The sequence below is a fragment of the Bombus vancouverensis genome, chromosome 9, assembly GCF_051014615.1.
Source record: "Bombus vancouverensis nearcticus chromosome 9, iyBomVanc1_principal, whole genome shotgun sequence".
Lineage (NCBI taxonomy): Eukaryota > Metazoa > Arthropoda > Insecta > Hymenoptera > Apidae > Bombus > Bombus vancouverensis.
In genome coordinates, this window is record NC_134919.1 from 17,122,789 (window position 1) to 17,141,911 (window position 19,123).

General features: G+C 40.8%; 1 protein-coding gene across 8 annotated transcripts in view; it reads right to left on the reverse strand.

Annotated features, from left to right (window-relative positions):
• The window catches only part of Mmp2 (Matrix metalloproteinase 2), a 108,205-nt gene that overhangs the window by 5,019 nt on the left and 84,063 nt on the right, over nt 1-19,123 (reverse strand). For all 8 annotated transcript variants that reach the window (XM_076621786.1, XM_033338075.2, XM_076621784.1 and 5 more), the window contains 3 exons: nt 16,804-16,950; nt 12,527-12,672; nt 6,537-6,695 (listed from right to left, as the gene is read on the reverse strand). In XM_076621786.1, the coding sequence (XP_076477901.1) occupies nt 6,537-6,695; nt 12,527-12,672; nt 16,804-16,950 (452 nt within the window). The remainder of the gene's footprint in view (nt 1-6,536; nt 6,696-12,526; nt 12,673-16,803; nt 16,951-19,123) is intronic.

Sequence of the window (19,123 nt, forward strand, 5' to 3'; positions counted from 1 at the left end):
TACATCGGCAGATCGGAGGCTAAAAGCTGGCGTAAAAGCTTCATTTTTCCTGTCTCTGTGACGGAGAATATGCACGTACATAAGCGATTCTATCAGGACCTAGTGCGCGATTTCGTATGGAGAAAATCGTATTTAAAGATCATACTTTAACCGAGTTTTCCCGCAGTTTATAAACGCCAGTTCTATGTTATTACGTTGTTTAATGCGAATAGTTTGTACGTCGGTGTTCTCAAGTACGTGTAACGGCAAAATTTGACGAAAGAAAGGGGAATCACGTGGAAAAAGAAGAAACACGAAACGATAAAAGAAATATCGGCATTGCAGTGGTAGACTCTCGATTATATAGAGCACGGTGTGTTCGGAGAAGTGAAGTTTCCACAGGAAAATACAGGAAAGAAAGGAGAAGGTCGGATCGTTCGGGAAAGGAAGAGTTAGCGGAAAATCGGAGTAATTAAGACAAGAAGCAAATTGTTCTGAGAGGAACGTTTATGAAACATCGCGTTACGATGCAACGAAAAGAGAGATATTCTCCTGGTCGTGAAAGAAACAGAGAGGAGAAATCTCGAGATTTGCATTATTTTTTCTACGTTTTTTCTTTTAACTTTATCTCTTTCTCGAAACAAGCATCGATGCACGCTAGATTCGAATACCAAAACCCTTTTCGTTGATTTTCTTTACCTTTTGGGTACCTGACGATATAGCAAATTACTTTTACGTATCGGCGACGTGTTTGATTTACACGCTTCGTTTACACGAACGATCATAAAACGACCAAACGAATAAAATCATAATTACAGTTTACGATGACAATCACGACGAGAGTTTAAAGTTCTAACGCGTATGAAACTCGTCATTTCTCGTAGTAGTTACGTTGGAAGATTTTAGATGAAATATTTACAGAGTATCTTACGTGTTTCCATTTTGCGTACAAGCCGCGATTATTCACCTAATCGCGCTAATCTGTACCGGTGGTTAAGGTCGAGCGGTAGTACCGTGCACGGAATTCGAACAAAGACAAAAACGCTAATGTCCTGCAGTTCGTTTTCATTTAAGTTGGGATTTTTGGATGTTCTCGTGACACATAGCCCGGTCGATAAATAGCCGGAGCTGTGAAAAGCCGGCGTATCGCGATGTGTTTTTATCGTGAACGAAAGTTTGTCGAGCGATTTTTATATCTGCACTACTGTGCGTTGCGCCGTATACGTACGCAGCCGATAACCTATACTACAAATGAACATTGCAAATACACACGTAGTTTGCTTTTTCAAGTAGTACCACATTCGTTTCACAGCGACCATCGGTTTATTCGTAGGTAAATATTCCTGAAACCACAACGGCACGAGCACCTATTCGCTGTTCTTCTTTTACGAGGATAGTCGATACCGTGAACGAAGGCGATGATCGTGTTGGCACATAGGAGTATTGCCAAAGTATTCGATTTTCTGTTTTCGTAAAAATATCGTTACCTACGTTTCTATGTTTATGTTCGGATGAAATTCATCGATAAAACATCGTCAGTAACGATAGGATTGCCAACTATTTATGATTCAAACGGAGTTTAAAAACGAACCGAGTAAATCGAAACATTCGTCATTTAACCCTTACAGCGCTATGGACGCGTATATGCGTCTGGCGAAAGCTATCGGTGTGGACCAAGGACACATATATGCGTTTTCCGTAAGTGTCCGGCATGGACTAAGGACGCATATATGCGTTTGTCAATTTTTCCGAACACCTACGCGGAAGTAATACTATTACGTTTGTGTGAGATAAATATAAATGCATTCCTTATATACAGGGTGGTTGATAACTGGTGGTACGAGCGGAAAGGAAATTCTACGCGAAAAAAGAAGTCGAAAATATAGAATAGAAATTAAAAAAAATTTTTTTTTTAATTTTTCCATCGAGACAACGATCTACAGTGAGATCCGTTATAATAACGTACCGCACGCGTACCGAGCGAAAATTCAAAGTTGATTTTCTCGAAAACAAAGCCCCAAATGAAAAATTTTTATTCTATATTTTCGACTTCTTTTTTCGCGTAGAATCGCCCCGTTTCCGCTTGTACCACCAGTTACCAACCACCCTGTATAACGCATATATTTTATATCAAAAAAATCTACTGCTTCGAGACAAAAATTTAGTGAATTTCATTTAGCGTTGATAAGAGACATTTTACGAAAATATTTTCAACGAAAGTTTGAGGATTTACCATTTCGTTTAATCGATAGGCATTTTCCATCGAAATGGCCTAATCGTGCCGGCACGACACGATTATCAAGAAGAAAACGTGTTGTTTGTGTGAAAAATAAGAGAAGGAGCGTAATTGTTTGTATCGATAATTGTTTTGAAATTTTTCACGCACAACTGAATTATTAACTTGTGTTATATTTACTAAATTTAGTTTTCTAGTTTATTACCCAAATTCTACTTTATTGTAAATTTCAATGTTTACGATAAATAAATAATACTAAGAAATAACGCTCTTGAAAAATATCTCGTGCAAAAGAATTACTATAACTTATTACGATTTGCGCTTTGAATAGTCAATCAACAGAGTTCAGTCTAGCGAAAAGGTACTCCGCCCACAGCGATCGTCAGCGCTGGCTGCGCGCCGTCCGTACGGACCGTATAGGCCGCGAGTACTCGGCACTCTAACGGTTTAAAGCATCGAATACGGAAATATTAGATTGTCCGGAAAGTGTCTTTCTTTCACAGACACGTCATTTACAACGATGCATCTTTATACAAACATTTTTTGTCTTTTATTTGGAAGAATTTTACGATCGATTCTCACTGAGAATTACAAGTAAATTATTCTGGCGTGGTACTATAGCGCGTATAATAAGTGTTTATCGTATGTTTGATTCTAGCTGAATCTAACGTTTAAATCTACAGGGTAATGTCTTTTTAGCCTGCGGATCTTATCCGCCGTGTCAAGTAATTGGCTAACTAATGGGTTTTGGTGGTTGTTAACTCTTACGTTGTATCTATTACTTATACAAACATGACACTTAATCCATCGAACGTTGTGATCTTTATCTCGATAGAGCAAAATGGATCGTACGTAATTCGATAAAACGATATAAAACGGAAAATGTTGTGCATCCATTGTTTTCTTATAAAACGAAAGAAACTTTTCGAACGACCTAGCAGATACACCGCGTACGAGTAGAAACGCAACCGCACGCTCGAAGGCTCGCGTTTCGTTAAGAAGAGATTATCTGGAAATTTTCGAAATTGACGAACGACGTCGATCACGCGACTGTTTAAACGAAAGCAATCGTTAAACTGCTGGAAGAAAATCTTTCCCGTGAAAAGGTCTGAAACGTTGTGAGAATGACGCGTTTGTCGTTAAAGAACGCGCCTTTCCACGTGGAATGGTCGTTTGAATAAAATTATCGTCGCGTTACTCGCTCGGTTTTTGCGACAATGTTGCACGAACTTATTTACGTGCTGCAATGGAGGCTGTCCTAGTTTTTCTCGGTTAAACGTTGTACGTGCAGAAATAAAAAAGAGATCTACTTGTATGAATTTATATGTCGGAGATGTAGGGACATCGGGCCTATCTTTTGGAATTTTGGGAAGATCCTCGATACTCTGGTCTAAACTATTCATTATAGCTGTACTTAAATAATAGAACTTAGAAGTAGTTGTTGAGATACGATCCGATTATGTTTGCTCGAGATTCGTGACAGTGGGCTTGGGCTCGAGGTGACACAACTGGTCGCCGAACGTAGCCACGGTCACGGGACGAACGTTTTTATTTAACAGTAGAAGTACCAATATCGAGGGACACACGCTGTATTAGCAAACAAGCCCCGGGGCAGGACCAACGACGACTCTACGCGGGTCCGCCTAGTAACGGCGCCTGGAATTTTGTCGATATCCCCGGTCAATACGCAATTGACAAATGCGATCGCGTCAGTCTTTTATTCTTGCGATCACCTTGGAGAGTTTACTCACATCGTCTCGTCAGTCAGTCAGAAAGATAGCGTGCGTCACAGCTAACGTCACTTTGTGCTTCAAAATATATTCGATTGTACAAAGAGTTTTGCCGTTGACCGTGGATTCGTTATTGAACCTGAGAACATTGTCTTTATCATCGAGAGTGTCTAATCACCGCGTTTAATTGTCAAACTCTGTCAAATCAACATTTGTACATATAATTGTAAATATAATCTCCATTGAACAACAACGATGGCTTGTCCTAACGAAGATACGTTACACGCCCCTGAGTCTAACGCCAACTTGACAAACCCGACATATATAATTTGTATACGAATCAAGTTACGTTATAATAGTTACGTTGCTAAACGATACGACCTAAACGATCTACTCGATTCGTGGATCAAGGAGCTCTTATCCTGCGCAAGAACAGGCTCGTACGACAAAGACGTTTTCTTCGTCAGAATATTCTTTCCTGCAGACTGCAACGAACATACATCATCGCGGCTAAAAACAGAGAGCAAAGACTTAGCGTTAGAAAATTGTAGAAAAGCGAAAATGAACGTGGGAAATGACGAAGAGAAAAGAAGGTGACGTGAAACGACAGGAAAGACTAAGAGGATACGGTGGAGATGGAAAGTACGAACAATATACAGGAAAAATTAACGACTGCGTGATCCAAAGTTGGAAAAGAGGAAGCAGAAGAGAAAAGCGAAGAAGAGCAGAGGGGATAGAGGAAAGGGATGGCGGATTGGAGGACGCGGAGAAAAAAAAAATCACGGTGATGAATAAAATCGGGGGAGTCGGTATAAAGGAATAAAAGAAGAAATTGGCCGGTATAAGAGGTAGAAATGGAGAAATGCGTTTAAAGAGGAGAGAGAAAGGAAGAGAAGGAAAGAAAGAGAGTGGAATAGCGGGAACGAGGGAGGACAAAAACAGAAGCGGAAGGGGCAAGTGGAATGCATTTGCGATCCGGGTCTGGGAGGCTGGAAACCTTTCTCATACGCTAAATCACCCGAATCTACGGCCTGTATCCCGCTAGAAGCAAAGGGAAAGGGAAAGGGGACGGCCGTTCTTTATATTTTATTCACGTTTCATTTCACCCTGTTGTTACCAACCGCGGGGACATCTTTCTACGCTCTACCGTCGCGATTATTTCGCGAAATTGTTTTCTCGATTTATCCTGAATTTCGTCGGTCGACCATATATATTTCAAACTTCAATTATGCCCTTTCGCGAGCACTTTCCTACTTTCAGTCTGGTACCTTCGGATTTTCATACGACCGCGCGTTACTAGGTTTTGCGCGCTTCTCTGCAACGAATAAAAACCAACTTGCCGAAGGATCGGTAGACGAATATACGAGAGAACAATGTTGTCAACTCGTCGACAGTTATGCGAGGCTTTTCTACCTTTTTCCTCCGTGGAAATATCGCTGTGGACCGATATCGAAGGAACCAGCATCGCTGGTGTTACGCGTGATCGATGCCTGACCTAGCCCAAACTAAACGCGTTCCAGCTTCCGATAGGTCAAACGTATTACAAGAAACAGTTCTCCCTTTAGATAATTTACTCTTTAGTTACTCGACTTCCATCTCACGGCGTCAGATTTATGTTGTCAGTGTTTAGGAATTGAATAGTTCGCGCGTTCAAAATGGAGCTGCTATATCGTAATATCTAAAAATACTAGACATATGCGGAGGATGGTTGGTTGAGTCGTTGTTTAAACAACGACCAGATTACTTGATTTTTAAACCGTCAAATATATTTTAAAATGTTATAAATATAACTCAGAGTCAAAACTGAAAACTGGCCATCTTACGATCTCGTTCGTTTATTTATACTGATCAAGGGAGTACCGGAAAGTTTAAATTCGACTTTGTTTGACGAATGCACGTAGCGGCGACATTGTTTTGCACGGAGTTTGTTTATTATTACATTATGTATATCCTAACGATGTCGATACTCCGAGGCAAAGAAACAACACGAGGACGAATTGTCCTGTAGCTCATGTGCCGCTACACATACAGGGTGGTTGGTAACTGGTGGTACAAGCGGAAAGGGGATGATTCTACGCTAAAAAAGAAGTCGAAAATATAGAATAAAAAAAAATTTTTTTTTAATTTTTCTACATCTACAGTGAGATTCGTTATAACGTACCACACGCGTACCGAGCGAAAATTCAAAGTGGATTTTCTCGAAAACAAAGCCTCGAACGAAAAATTTTTATTCTATATTTTCGGCTTCATTTTTCGCGTAGAATAATCCCCTTTCCGCTCGTACCACCAGTTACCAACCACCCTGTATATCATATCGCAAGAACCAGACAGAAACGTAAGGTTACGCGAATGGTTTCCCCTTCATCCCGGGGTGTAAACGTAAAAGTACACAAATGAACCGCGAGATTGTTAATTATTTATCGTAGGACGCGCGTGATTCGATCGTCTTCTTTATCGATTCTACCTAACCACGTAACCTTGTCCCTTCGTTTGTGATTCGAGTCGTCTGGAAAATTAGTAGGCGAAAGCGTAGAGTATTATAATCATTGTTATTATGGCAAGGAAATAATCGAATATGCAAACTCACTCACCGTACATTTGCTGAATACCGTGTCTGTCGTCTTCCGGCAACTCGTAATTAGAGCTCAATCCTTGGTACCAGGGATACATGAGCGCTCCAGAAACCGAGCTGTGTGCTAAGCCAAGAGAATGGCCAAATTCATGCGCGGCCACCGCGAAAAGGCTGGTTCCTGAAAGGCAAAAGAACCGTTTCAAACTTCGCCCTATTACTCGGTTATTCATTCTCCTATCTATACTTTCTTATTTCCGTTATTCGCGTCTTCTTCCAACTTTCTTTGGCGAAAAAAAAGCAAGAGAAATCGTTATCGTTAAGAAACTAAGTAAAGAGGATCGGACGAAAGATACTTTTATTATACGAGGAACGAATCTCGCGAGAATGGCAGATCGTTTGGACGCTATTTCGAAAAGGTCTCTCTCGATATCCGTATATTTTTAGTTGTAAAATATATGATATCGGAAGAAGGGTTTTGTTTTCTCGATAGCAACCGTTATTTCGTGGATACCGTGAAATATTCTTTCAATAAACTCGTTTCGTGCTACCCACCGTTCTTTCTTTAATATCTCCAACGATATTTCAAACGAATATCGAATTTTCGATCGAAGCAAACACCAGCAACGTAGAAATTATTTTACGAATTTAGTTCATAAGAATTATTTTACGTTTCGCTTAAACGGCGAACCAGGTAAAAGAACGCTCACGAAATAGATAAATAAAAACGGAGTAAACGGTAATCGACGTCTGACGATATCAGTCACTTTCGGTCGTTTGTCAGAGGGATATCAAAATTTGTCGACGGTTTGACGGAAGCTCGAGTTTGGCGTTAACGTACTTTCCTTTTGACGGCTTTTTATCTTCGTTCCGTCTCGTTTCGCATTCGGGACGTTCGTTGTGAAATGTAGGTCGAAATCATAAAATTAAAGCTCGCAAGGCTGGCGATAAAAGAAGCGCGCGTTCAGTCACTACGAAAAGCGAATAAATGCGATCGTCTTCTTTCCGACGTATCACCGAGAAAATCTGCTTCAATTTCTCGTTTCTTCGTCGAGATATTCTACCCTGAGAGACGAAGTAGCGTATCTTGGAAGAAAAATTAATTAAAACCGCGTATAAAGAAGAAGAAAATAGATTAACTCGAAACGGTGTTCGTACGATTATACAGGGTGGTTGGTAACTGGTGGTACAAGCGGAAAGGGGGTGATTCTACGCGAAAAAAGGGGTCGAAAATATAGAATAACAATTTTTCGTTCGAGGCTTTGTTTTCGAGAAAATCGACTTTGAATTTTCACTCAGTACGCGTGCACTTTATCGCGTCTCGTTATAACGGATCTCACTGCAACATTTTCAGCAATTTTTGTAATAATAAACTTTACGATTACTTCCTATTATTTCATTATGTATTCTTAATTTTCCGTTACGGCAAAAACAAACATAAACTACGATAATATCCATCGAGACAACGATCTAGAGTGAGATCCGTACCGAGCGAAAATTCAAAGTCGATTTTCTCGAAAACAAAGCCTCGAACAAAAAATTGTTATTCTATATTTTCGACCTCTTTTTTCGCGTAGAATCACCCCCTTTCCGCTTGTACCACCAGTTACCAACCACCCTGTATAATACGATAATTTTATATCAAGTAACTATAACGTGTCTTCTAAGACTTGAGTGAAGCGTTCGCGTACGTAAAACCTAAAAATGACGCAAATGAAATACGTAGAACGTGGAAGAAGATAATGTATATGTGGTGCGTAGCACGAAAAATATAAAGATATCGGAATATCGCATAAAGTTAGCGTATAGAATATAAGAAACTGCGTCCATTAATATTTCATACGGATTGATATATCTACGTGCAAGTATTGTCCTTTCGAACGAAATGTTAGCAAAATGTCGGGACACTTTTCTAAAAGAACACAAAGCTACGAGCGGCATAAACTTGGCAAACTCGGCTCGTGAAAGCCTGAGGGAACTTACACCTGGTGTTACATCGTGTTGAGGTTTACCTCGAAATAGAATAAAGAAAAACGCATGGATGAATGTATAATAGAAATATGTTTAAGTAAATATAAGCACAATGTATACTAGTCCAGATCCGCACGCTGGCAGCGTTGCTTTGTAACAGAGTTCCGAAGCCACGCACCTATGGCTTTTTATCTAATTACGAAAACTGGCCCGTCTATACCCCACTGCACCATCTGTGCACGGCATGTTCTTAGAAAAGGCTACGAGTCTGAGAGGCTCTTCAAATCGATTTAGAGCTAAACAACACTCAATGGCTTCGAGGACTAAGAAAACTAAACACCGGAGGAGATGTAGAGTTTTCCTTCGACGCATCGAAGAATTTAAAATGGGATTACCAAATGGAATTAGAATTTATCATATTTTTTCCCTCTATAATCCTTGTTTTCTTCGGATTGTAAAAATATACGACGTACGAAAAAAGAAAAAAGAAAAAAGAAAAAGAAATAGACTCTGTAAATTACGAATATGACGCAGAGAAGGTCAAGAGAGAACGCAAGTAGCTTAATCTTGACAAGTGCAATTTGCGTAGTGACTGCAAGCGCATCGCAAAACGTCAATCAAAGGAAGGGCGTTGATGCAAAGGCCTAGCGTGGCATCCGTGGCGTGGCGCGATCTTCTCGGTGAAGTTTCCTCGTTACGAACTTTCAGCGCGTCGCGTCGCGTCGTCGTGATACATACTTCGAAATCTCGATGTTAACAGCAGCTAGCTGCAATATACCGGCAGTCAAGTGCTCTTAATCAAAAGCCTGCTCGAGGACGAGCATGAAAATAAGTGGAACGGATTACGGTCGTCCTCGAAGGGCTCTTCAGATTGCCGAGCCTCGATATTCCAGCGAGTTTTTTACAGAAATTACACCACTCTCGTCGTACCTTCGTGTACCTTCTCCATTTAGGTTGTCGCATACAAATTATTTGGATAGCGGATGCTTGCGCGATCAGAATAAATATAAATCTGCAAAAGCGTAACGATAACGCTATAGAAAATGCACGTATGATTAAAGAATTTTTACAAAGATATAACGCATTTTTCAAACAAAATTCTTACTCCGACCACTGCGGTAATTTGCCGAAAGTAAACTCTAACAAGATGGATCGGAAATCGTAGTACAACCGAACACGAGGTGATTCTACGTGAAAAAATAATTTTTCCTACGACGCTTCGTTTCTGAGAAAATCGAGCTCAAACTTTCGGACGAATAAACGTTACGTCAAATTTTGTTCTTGTATCTTCGCGTAGTATCGCCCTCTGTCCGGTTGTGCTATCATTTTCGACTCACCCTGTATTTGCACGGTAACAACGTTTTTGGAATATCAACGTTAAATCCGGCAAAGAATTTATCGATAAATCGGTTGCTCGAAAAATCTCTCGTGCTACGTCAGAATTCCAGATGAATTCGTGTCGAGACTATTCTAGGAGGATGCTAATTTTCCGATGGATTTGCTGATCGTGATGTTCCGGTTTCTCGTCGTTTGCAAGCATCCTGTGGTTCCCGACGGTATGTGTCAGATATGACATTAGTTGTTCGTAACTGACACTAACATCGCCGAATATTACCCATACAGAAGCTTCGTCTCGATAATAGGAGAATGGATTTCCCAAAGTTTACGATCCCGTAACGTATTTTAAGACAAATTTTCATTCGTTCGATTCGTAACTTGATATATTTTCTACGCATCGTGTAATAGTTTGTAAGGAAAGCTGCAGACAAATTCGAAACTACACGTTCTTTGGTAAAAATTTTCGTAAAAGTAACAGACTGAAGGATAGCTGGTTTCACGAGCGAAGAAGGAGAAAAAGAAGAAGAAGAGGAGGTGGAAGAAGAAGACGACTGTTTCTTTAAACCAGCAATTTAGCCAAAATTGTTACGCTACTTTTGGAAAATTACCGAAATTATCGGTATTAGTAGCAGCGCTATTAATAGGTGGACCCTGAACGATGTCGGCGAATCCAGGATAATTATGACCGTGCTAATGGAAACTATGCAACGCCAGCAGCAGGGAATGAGAGCTAAGCTGGAGTTATTAACGAGGCCAATCGGAATTGAACCAACCATCTATCAAAATCGAACCGCGAGTAATAATTCGCGATACAGGCAACAGCCGTTGACCGATTCTGAATAACCATTTCGATTTTCTTCGTGCATTATCAGGTCAATTAACCGTCGTAACCTCACCGTGGATCGTAGAAAATCGCATCAAGTTGCATCTAGGTTTCGAGCAAGCGTTCCCATATGGTGAATTGGGAATTTGGCTTTTTTCCTTACAGTACTTACGTTCTAATTAAAATAGGGAACCGTATGTAGTCGTTGCTCGACCATTTGCTTCGAAAGTAACACGACAATTTCATCTTTGCAACTTTGTTTCGAGTAAACGAACCGAATAAGCCATCCTTTTAACCAATTTATTTTTTCTCTTTTCCGAAGTTGTACCATAAAAATTCGTTTCATTTTCTTAGGTAAAGCGCAGTTGAATCGTAGTTTAAAGAAGAAGAGGACGCGAACATAGCAGAAAGAAACGGTAGTAATTTCAAGTTTCTCGTCTGATATTCTGCTATTCAGTAGGAACGAAAATATGGAAATTATAACGACGAAAGTTTCATTCTATCGCATAAAATAAAACGCGAAATACGTTAAGCGAATGATTAATTTCTTGGAAATTAATAGTTAGATAGTAATTGACTTATGTGTCAATTTAACGTCAGCCAAGTCCGAGACACGTTTCAAGATCGATTTAGGCATTAGGTTAACGCTAAGTCTCAGATTTGCCTCCAAGTTTCGATTTTGCAGGGAGTTTCGTGTTTGGGTTGTCCCGAAATTAGATCTTTAGCAGGAATCGAGAGTTGGATAGGTCGAATCACCATAGGAGTTCTCTAAGCCAACATCTAAATTATCTCTCGTTTTAATTATCGATAAAAGTTTGATTAAATGGGAAAAACTCAGAATGCACGACACGCTGTTGGATCATCAGCGTTTCTCGTAGCTCGAAGAAAAAATAACAATATGACAATATGGTGGAACAGAGGGAAGATTTTGGTGATCGTTTCCTTATTTCTTTTTCTCGCTCGCGGGATGACCGAATTGGCGTATCTCCAGCAAATGGAAAAAGGCTCGATCGCTCTTGCGAAAATTTCTCGGTTCCGGAATCTTTTCTTTTCATCCGCAAATCCCTTTAAACTTCCTCTTACCGTGCTTCCTTCCATCGCCATTGCGAAATCCTGCTTTGCACAAAGTGGAACGCGCAGAAATTGTTATTTTGACATCCGAACGAGCTAGGCGTCGTCGCTTCAAAATTTCATCGTTACCGTTGGTCCGCCGATTTCGCTCGATATTCCTAGTCGTAGCCGTTTGAGTTACGAATCCGTCCGATTTGCGAACTTGGTGGCACATATAACGATATTACGTACGACGTATTTCTGCTTTCAATTAAAAGTTATCGAAACTTTCTGCCCTTTTTTCTAGGAACGACGTAGCGTCGCATAAAACTTTTCGTTGAGAATACTTTTATATAAAAATCAAGGTTTCGGCGAATATACCGCGATTATAATCGAACGATTCACAGGGAATGTTCAGTTGGATAAATGTCTGGATAAAGTTGAACTCTACACAGGCAAATCCGTACGTTTCGAAATATCAAATGTTAATATACAGGGTGATTGGTAACTGGTGGTACAAGCGGAAAGGGGGTGATTCTATGCGAAAAAAGAAGTCGAAAATATAGAATAAAAATTTTTCGTTTTTCGCTCGGTACGCGTGCACTTTATCGCGTCTCGTTATAACGGATCTCACTGTAGATCGTTATCTGGATGGAAAAATTGAAAAAAAAATTAAAAAAAAATTGTTATTCTATATTTTATAACCACCAGTTATAACCACCAGTTACCAACCGCCCTGTATATAGGCAGATCCAGCGAGAAAGGCTAGTTTTAAGGAAAGGACGGATTTCTGTTCTCTACGTTCGTCAACTGAGCTTCTGAGTTCTTACCTTCTTCGTTGCTGTTGTCGTCCTGCAACAACCATATTTCTTCCTCGTCAAAATGAACGTCTCCGCCGCGATCTCTACCAGGAAAGAACGCATGTGCCAGAATCTGGCCTCTCCCATCGAATGGATATCCATCGCCATGATGACCACTGAAGCAGAATACGTAGAAGAGTAAACCAATCGACGTTAAATCCAACCGAATTATTTTCTATTGCTACTTATTCGACTTCGCGGAATTCGCAGGAAATTCCCGCTGTTACGCGTGTTCCGACGTTTCCGCGCCAACGCGACCATTTCTATGCTATTTGCTGTTTGTTCGGACGTTACTACAGCTCTAAGTTCTCGTGGTATCTCGGTCGTACGACGCGCAATCTCTCGCTTCGTTTTGCGGTTCGTTTAATTTGCCGTTTCCCTAGAGTGAGTCTAGAACAGGGACGAGACGTGGCATACCCTGGCGCCATAATTAAATTCCGTTCGCGAGTATTCGTCGATTATTCGGACAGCCGATACGCCACTGTTATCGTACCATTCCTGATGGCTAATCGGCAAACCGAATCATTCGTCTTCTCTATTCTTCCCTTCTTCCTGGTTTCGGTCGATTTCTGCGCGACCTATAGTTTCCGCGTTTATCGCCACGGTCTCCGAATAACTGTCGAATAAATCGCTTTCGATCGTTAAGAGTATCGATACCTACGAATTAACACGGCGACCGGTACGAATATTATATCCTCTGAGATGCATTTAATCGATAGTTTGCGATCGTTTAATTCCAACGCTTGTTTCTGCTAACGGTATCGGGTCTCCGATATTGTATATGGTCGAGTCGAAACGTGTACCAGGAGAGTTAACTGGAACCTTTGTAATCCCGAGAGAATTGGTAAGACAAGTCTGCTTGTTTCAGTTCGCGATCTTACGACGCGCGTTCGATATAACCGACAAAGTAACGTTTCGTAATTTGTTACGAGCCCTGAATCAAAGCTATCCAATACCATATTAACACGTTGACTGGCACGCGTATTTTCAAAGAAATCTCCGTCAGGCCACGCGTACACCAGTACCAAGCGTTCTCTGCTAGGTGCTCCCATCGATATTTTAGTGACGCGAATCGCTCCAGTGGTGGTGTCGAGAATGATCTTTCGTTTCGTTTGTTCGCAACGTTAAAACCACTAGCTGTTGTCGAATATAACGAAGGAAAGCGTAGTATAGATTATTCCGACGGAATGGTTTCTTATGCCACAACAATTAGAAAAGGAATCAGATGGCACGGAAAACTTGGCATTCGATTCTTTCTGGGAATTTCCGTTGTAAACGCTTTGACGGTTTACGAAATTGCAACAAGACAAAATATAAATATTAGAATATTTAGACGATTATTAGTTGCAAAATTATTAGGGTTGTCTGAAAATACACAAAATCCTTGTCTTCGACGGAATCGGCATAATATCGCCGTTCGGAAAAACGATTCCGGAAGAAGCATTAGACGCGCGTGCAAACTATGTTATGCAAATAAAAGACGTCGAATGGACCGAACAAAGGCACAAAAGAATTTGAAAAAAAGAACGACTTATTGTCCAAGTTGTCCCGACCAACCTCAGCTATGTATAGAATGCTTTAAAGTTTTACATTCTAAATAATTCTTTTAATAAACCATTTTCGTATTTTTATTTTATAACAATTCAACTGTTATTACAATTAAGTATTAATTAACAATTTATTATTATGGAATATCTTTTCGAATACCTACGACGATCCTTCGCAAATAGTCAAATAAGCGACGCCGGAATATGGATTACGTGGCCTGACCAGAAACTTTGCTGACACCCGAATACGGCTGTCGTGGCAGTCAACGTGTTAATTACGTATTACTTACTATTAGTATATCAAACTGGAATTTAAGTTAAATTTATGCTTTTTAGACGAAACACGATTAAGGTCCCAATTTCGTTAAATTTTGATCAAGAGGACAGGAGAGGCAGACGCAATATTAGGAGAGAGAGAGAGAGAGAGAGAAATCGCAGGAAACTAACATGGCTGGTAGGGTCGCGTTCGATAATAATTATAATCGATTCGATTCAGTCGGTCGAAGACTTCCATGCGGTTTCATGCACGTCACAGATGTTATGCGCGAGATGTTGATCGCAAATTAGGTATACATTATGCAACAGTTCGTCGTTACTTACAAACTATAGGAAAACCAATATGTTAGATAAGTGAGTTCTATGTAGATGACCTAACAGATACGCGGAACCGATATCGGTTCAACAGGCGCACCTTTATTTTTTTTTATAAATGATGCTATTCACGATAAAGAAAAAGGAGATTTTACGCTATAACGTATCTAAACTGTGTTTGCATCGGAGAAAAGCGACGACGATTTGCAGCTGGTGCGTCGTTTCTTTTGCGAAATTAACGTACATCCAAAACGAGTAAAGTCGTTCCTTAGCTACGAACGATCGATCAAGAAATTAAAAGTACGAAACGTTTTCAATACTGTGCCGTAGGATTTCGTACCCTCCGGTTACTTTTGCTTTAACCATTTCGAAGGAGTGGTAGATAGCTCTTTGTTATTTTTGCGTTCGGGTAATTTTTTGACACGAAGGAACCAAAATTGTTGGAAAATTAAATTACGCTAAAACGATGTTCTTTAATCGTTGAAATTGTAATTTCATCTGCTTCCACGGTTCAGGTGTACGATTCCTCGATACGGCGCTCGATAGTTTCTAGGCGTGTTTAAGCGCATAATAGCATTGCAGAGTCAATGTAATAGAACTATAGTGGTTGAAAGCTTTTGTTCGTTCGACCGCTAACGACCTAATATCGTACGATATCGTTTTGACGGCGCGATGATATAATCGCAGGATATAATCAAGTGGCGATGTACATTTTCGTTGAAAAGAGCGTAAAACACTTTCGACCTTTCGATGCGTTTACTTCGTTCAGCTTGTCGAATCGAAAGGTTTTTGCGCGATATACGTTTCTATCGAGATATTAACATAGTACCATGGTATCCACGCGAATCCGCACGATAATTTTAAGCCGTGTTTATAAAGGCACAGCAGTAAACAAAGAGAAGGAAATAATACGAGCAAACAAAGAGGGAATCAATAGCTCGATTCTTGGACTTCCTTGTTATCGGGAAATTTATCGCAATGGCGTAACTGGGAACGGGGTATGATTAAACGGAAGAGGTTTATTTAAAATCTGCTGTTCGCGCGAATTGCTCGACGGTCATGAAAGCTACGTAACGCCGCGCGCTATGCACTCGTCAGTGTGTTTCGGGATAGAAAGAAGAAAAGACAAAACGAAATGGAAAAAAAGATGGAAAAACAACGATCGTGCCATGTTCGGTTTGAGCGAAGTTGAAATTCGTCTGATAGTTAAAAAGCACCGTGCTATGGTAAAAGAAGGTAAACCCAGCCGTATGAGCAAAATTTCCATTTTCGTTCCTTTCCGACCTTCTCGCTTATTCGTTTTTTAAAATGTCATTTATTCGTACAAAAAAACGCGAATTCTAATTAATTAAACAATCCACGTACGATGGAATACATAATAAATAAAATTGAAATATACAGGGTGATTGGTAACTGGTGGTACAAGCGGAAAGGGGATGATTTTACGCGAAAAAAGAAGTCGAAAATATAGAATAACAATTTTTCCATCGAGACAACGATCTACAGTGAGATCCGTTATAACGAGACGCGATAAAGTGCACGCGTACCGAGCGAAAATTTAAAGTGGATTTTCTCGAAAACCAAGCCTCGAACGAAAAATGTTTATTCTATATTTTCGACTTCTTTTTTCGCGTAGAATCATCCCCTTTCCGCTTGTACCGCCAGTTACCAATCACCCTGTATATACGTAGGTATCAATCAGACTTTATCGTTAACTATCTTCGCTATTCGTCCACTCGCTTTTGTCTCCAACTGTATATCCGTATATCTAAATAATCCAAGTTTCGCGATTTACCTTTTACTCTAAAGTACCTGATCTCTAGATCGTCCGTTTTTTCCTTAGAAAAAATAAATACACGCGATACTTGCACAAGGTTGGCGACATTTTCACAAATGGAATTCCTTAAAGTTATTCGTCTTACATATTTTTCCTCTGATACTCTAAGATGTTCCAGACAAAGCAACGAAATAAATATACGGCGTTTTTATCGTCGTTGCTACCTCCGAGCTTAAGAGGAATATGAAAAGCGCGACAGCTGTGGCAGCGATGGCTATCGCGATCCAGCTAATTTCAGATTCAGCTAATTTCAATAAAAGACGAGAACTCACCTATGAAAGTAAACCAGAATATCCGCCCTATCGCTGTTAACCTCCTGAAAAGTAAGCTTGGAGTTTCTCGCCCAGAGATCGAGGGCTCTGCTTAGCTCGAAACGAACGCCGCCCGTGTCGAGGCCACTCGGTTGCTCGGTTCTCAGGCTGTAACAAAAAGAAAGAAAGAAAGAAAGAAAGAAAGAAAGATCGTTAGGAATCCGCCGAAAATCGATTCCACCGGTGAGCGATGCTTTTGTCCTCTTTATCGGCTCTGCTCGAGAGCGGCTTCGATCTAATAACCACGCCAGCAAACCGAAGGAAACGTTTCGCGGTGAGAGACGCTGAAAGGGAGGCGATTCGATCGTTGCTCGAAAGACGAACGATTTTAGCAAATATGGTCCGTTATTTCTCGGTGAGAACGAAAGGAACGAGGAAAAATATCGTTGCACGCCAGAACGCGGAAATTCCGGGAAATCGTTCGAATTACGTTCCCGCGGAAAATTAGGGATGGAACGCGTCTTTCGGTCGAGATTCGTACAATTTATTCAACGGCGTAGGTTCGACGTAAAGAACAAAAGCGTCACGATCGATTCATCGAAAGTCGATCAAAGAATATTTTACTAGCAATGGCAAGGGCCATACATCTCGACGAATCATATCGCTATACGAAACGACAGACACGACTCTGAGTAATTGCAAATGGGAAATTTCATTCTTGTTATAATTCAAATATGGGATAAAAATGATCGAACGAGAAACGATCATTTAGCTGATCGACAAACCGCAGCAAAGTTTCTCGTACCTTCGATTTTACAGAGAACAGCGATTTTACGTTTACTATGGCTATAAAAAGCCGACATTTAGTAAACGATCAGGCTTCAGTCTGAAATAAACTGCGGATGAACCTATAATCGAGCTTTATAGCTTGGCAGGAAAGTTCCGTACTACAACGACCTATTTTCCATCGAACGATCGGAGGAATTTTAATCAAATTTTGATCGAGTATTCTATCGATAGTTGTAAAATCTTACGTTTCCTGTATTCACGACGAAAGGAATGTACCCGTTGTGATATTTACCTTAAAAGACTTTCGAAACGTATCTTGCGGAATGAAACCAACGAAATTTCTAGAAGCTGGCAATAAGATGCGACGCGCGTTTCAAAAATGTTCAACGCGCGAATATCAACGAAGCACATAATTGGAAGAAACGTTTGAAACGCGTAAGGTTAAGGTCGAACGATTAATTATTACGATTATTTGCTCGGATCCTTGAAACGGATATGGCCGTTTTAATCGAGCGAAACTGGATATCCCGTGATTCTGACGACATCGTTCGCGCAGTTTATAAAACCAAGCCTTTAAACTGCGACGCTTATTTCCACCGTGTTCGTAATTAACGTCATCCTGCTTTTAAACGGGGACATTTCCAAAGCACGCAAACAGGATATGCTCGAAGCCTATCAGGCTATCTCTTAAAAGGATTGCACCTCGCGTAGATCACTCGGGCCTTATCGATGCATCGATCTATATTCCCGAGAAATGTCACATTTGCGCCGAACTCGTCGTTTCGATCTTTAAAGCCCGACTGCAAGAAACGTAGCTTTCCTTTCGATATTTCCAAGGCATATGGCAGCGTATACGCATCGTGTTATCGATCGATCCACCTGAGATTTCAAACAAGCGTAGAACTGTAACTTCGGCTGGAGCATTCGATTGTGGTTGGAACGTGGTCAACAGGAATCGAATGTAAATACACGTAATTGCTAATAAGATCGCTAAAGTGTAACTACATTTATCGAACGATCGATCGCTCAAGATCCGGATCAGGATGCATTTTTTCCGCCATATTTTCCGTGGAGACTTTGAGAGGAAGAAATACGCGCGAGGTAGCCGTTAATTAAACCGTGTCGAGATCGTTCCATCGAAGCCTAATTAGAAGAAGAAATCGGTAGGAAGGTTCGAAGGAACGGAAAGTAAGCCGCGAGACACGCTGCAACGCGGCTGGGTGGGGCAAGCGAAGTTCTATTCAGTCAACCGAAGCGAACTGGCTTTATTCGCTTTTCTTGCTAGAACACCTGTGCATCGTGGCCTGGCTGAATTTCGAAAGGTCGTTTCGCCCTTTCCGTGTACCAGAACGAGGCTGAAAGACTGAAAAGCTGACGCGATGTGCCGCGGGCGATGCGGATACACAGTTGTGCAGCTCCGTGACTCGACCAAACGGCGCGACGTCGAACGACGCATTGCGTCGTCTCTTGCAGTTGCTAAAACGCGATCAGAACGCTGCTTTCGGGCCTTATTTTACCAGGAAATTGGTTGAAAGCGAGCAACGAGAACACG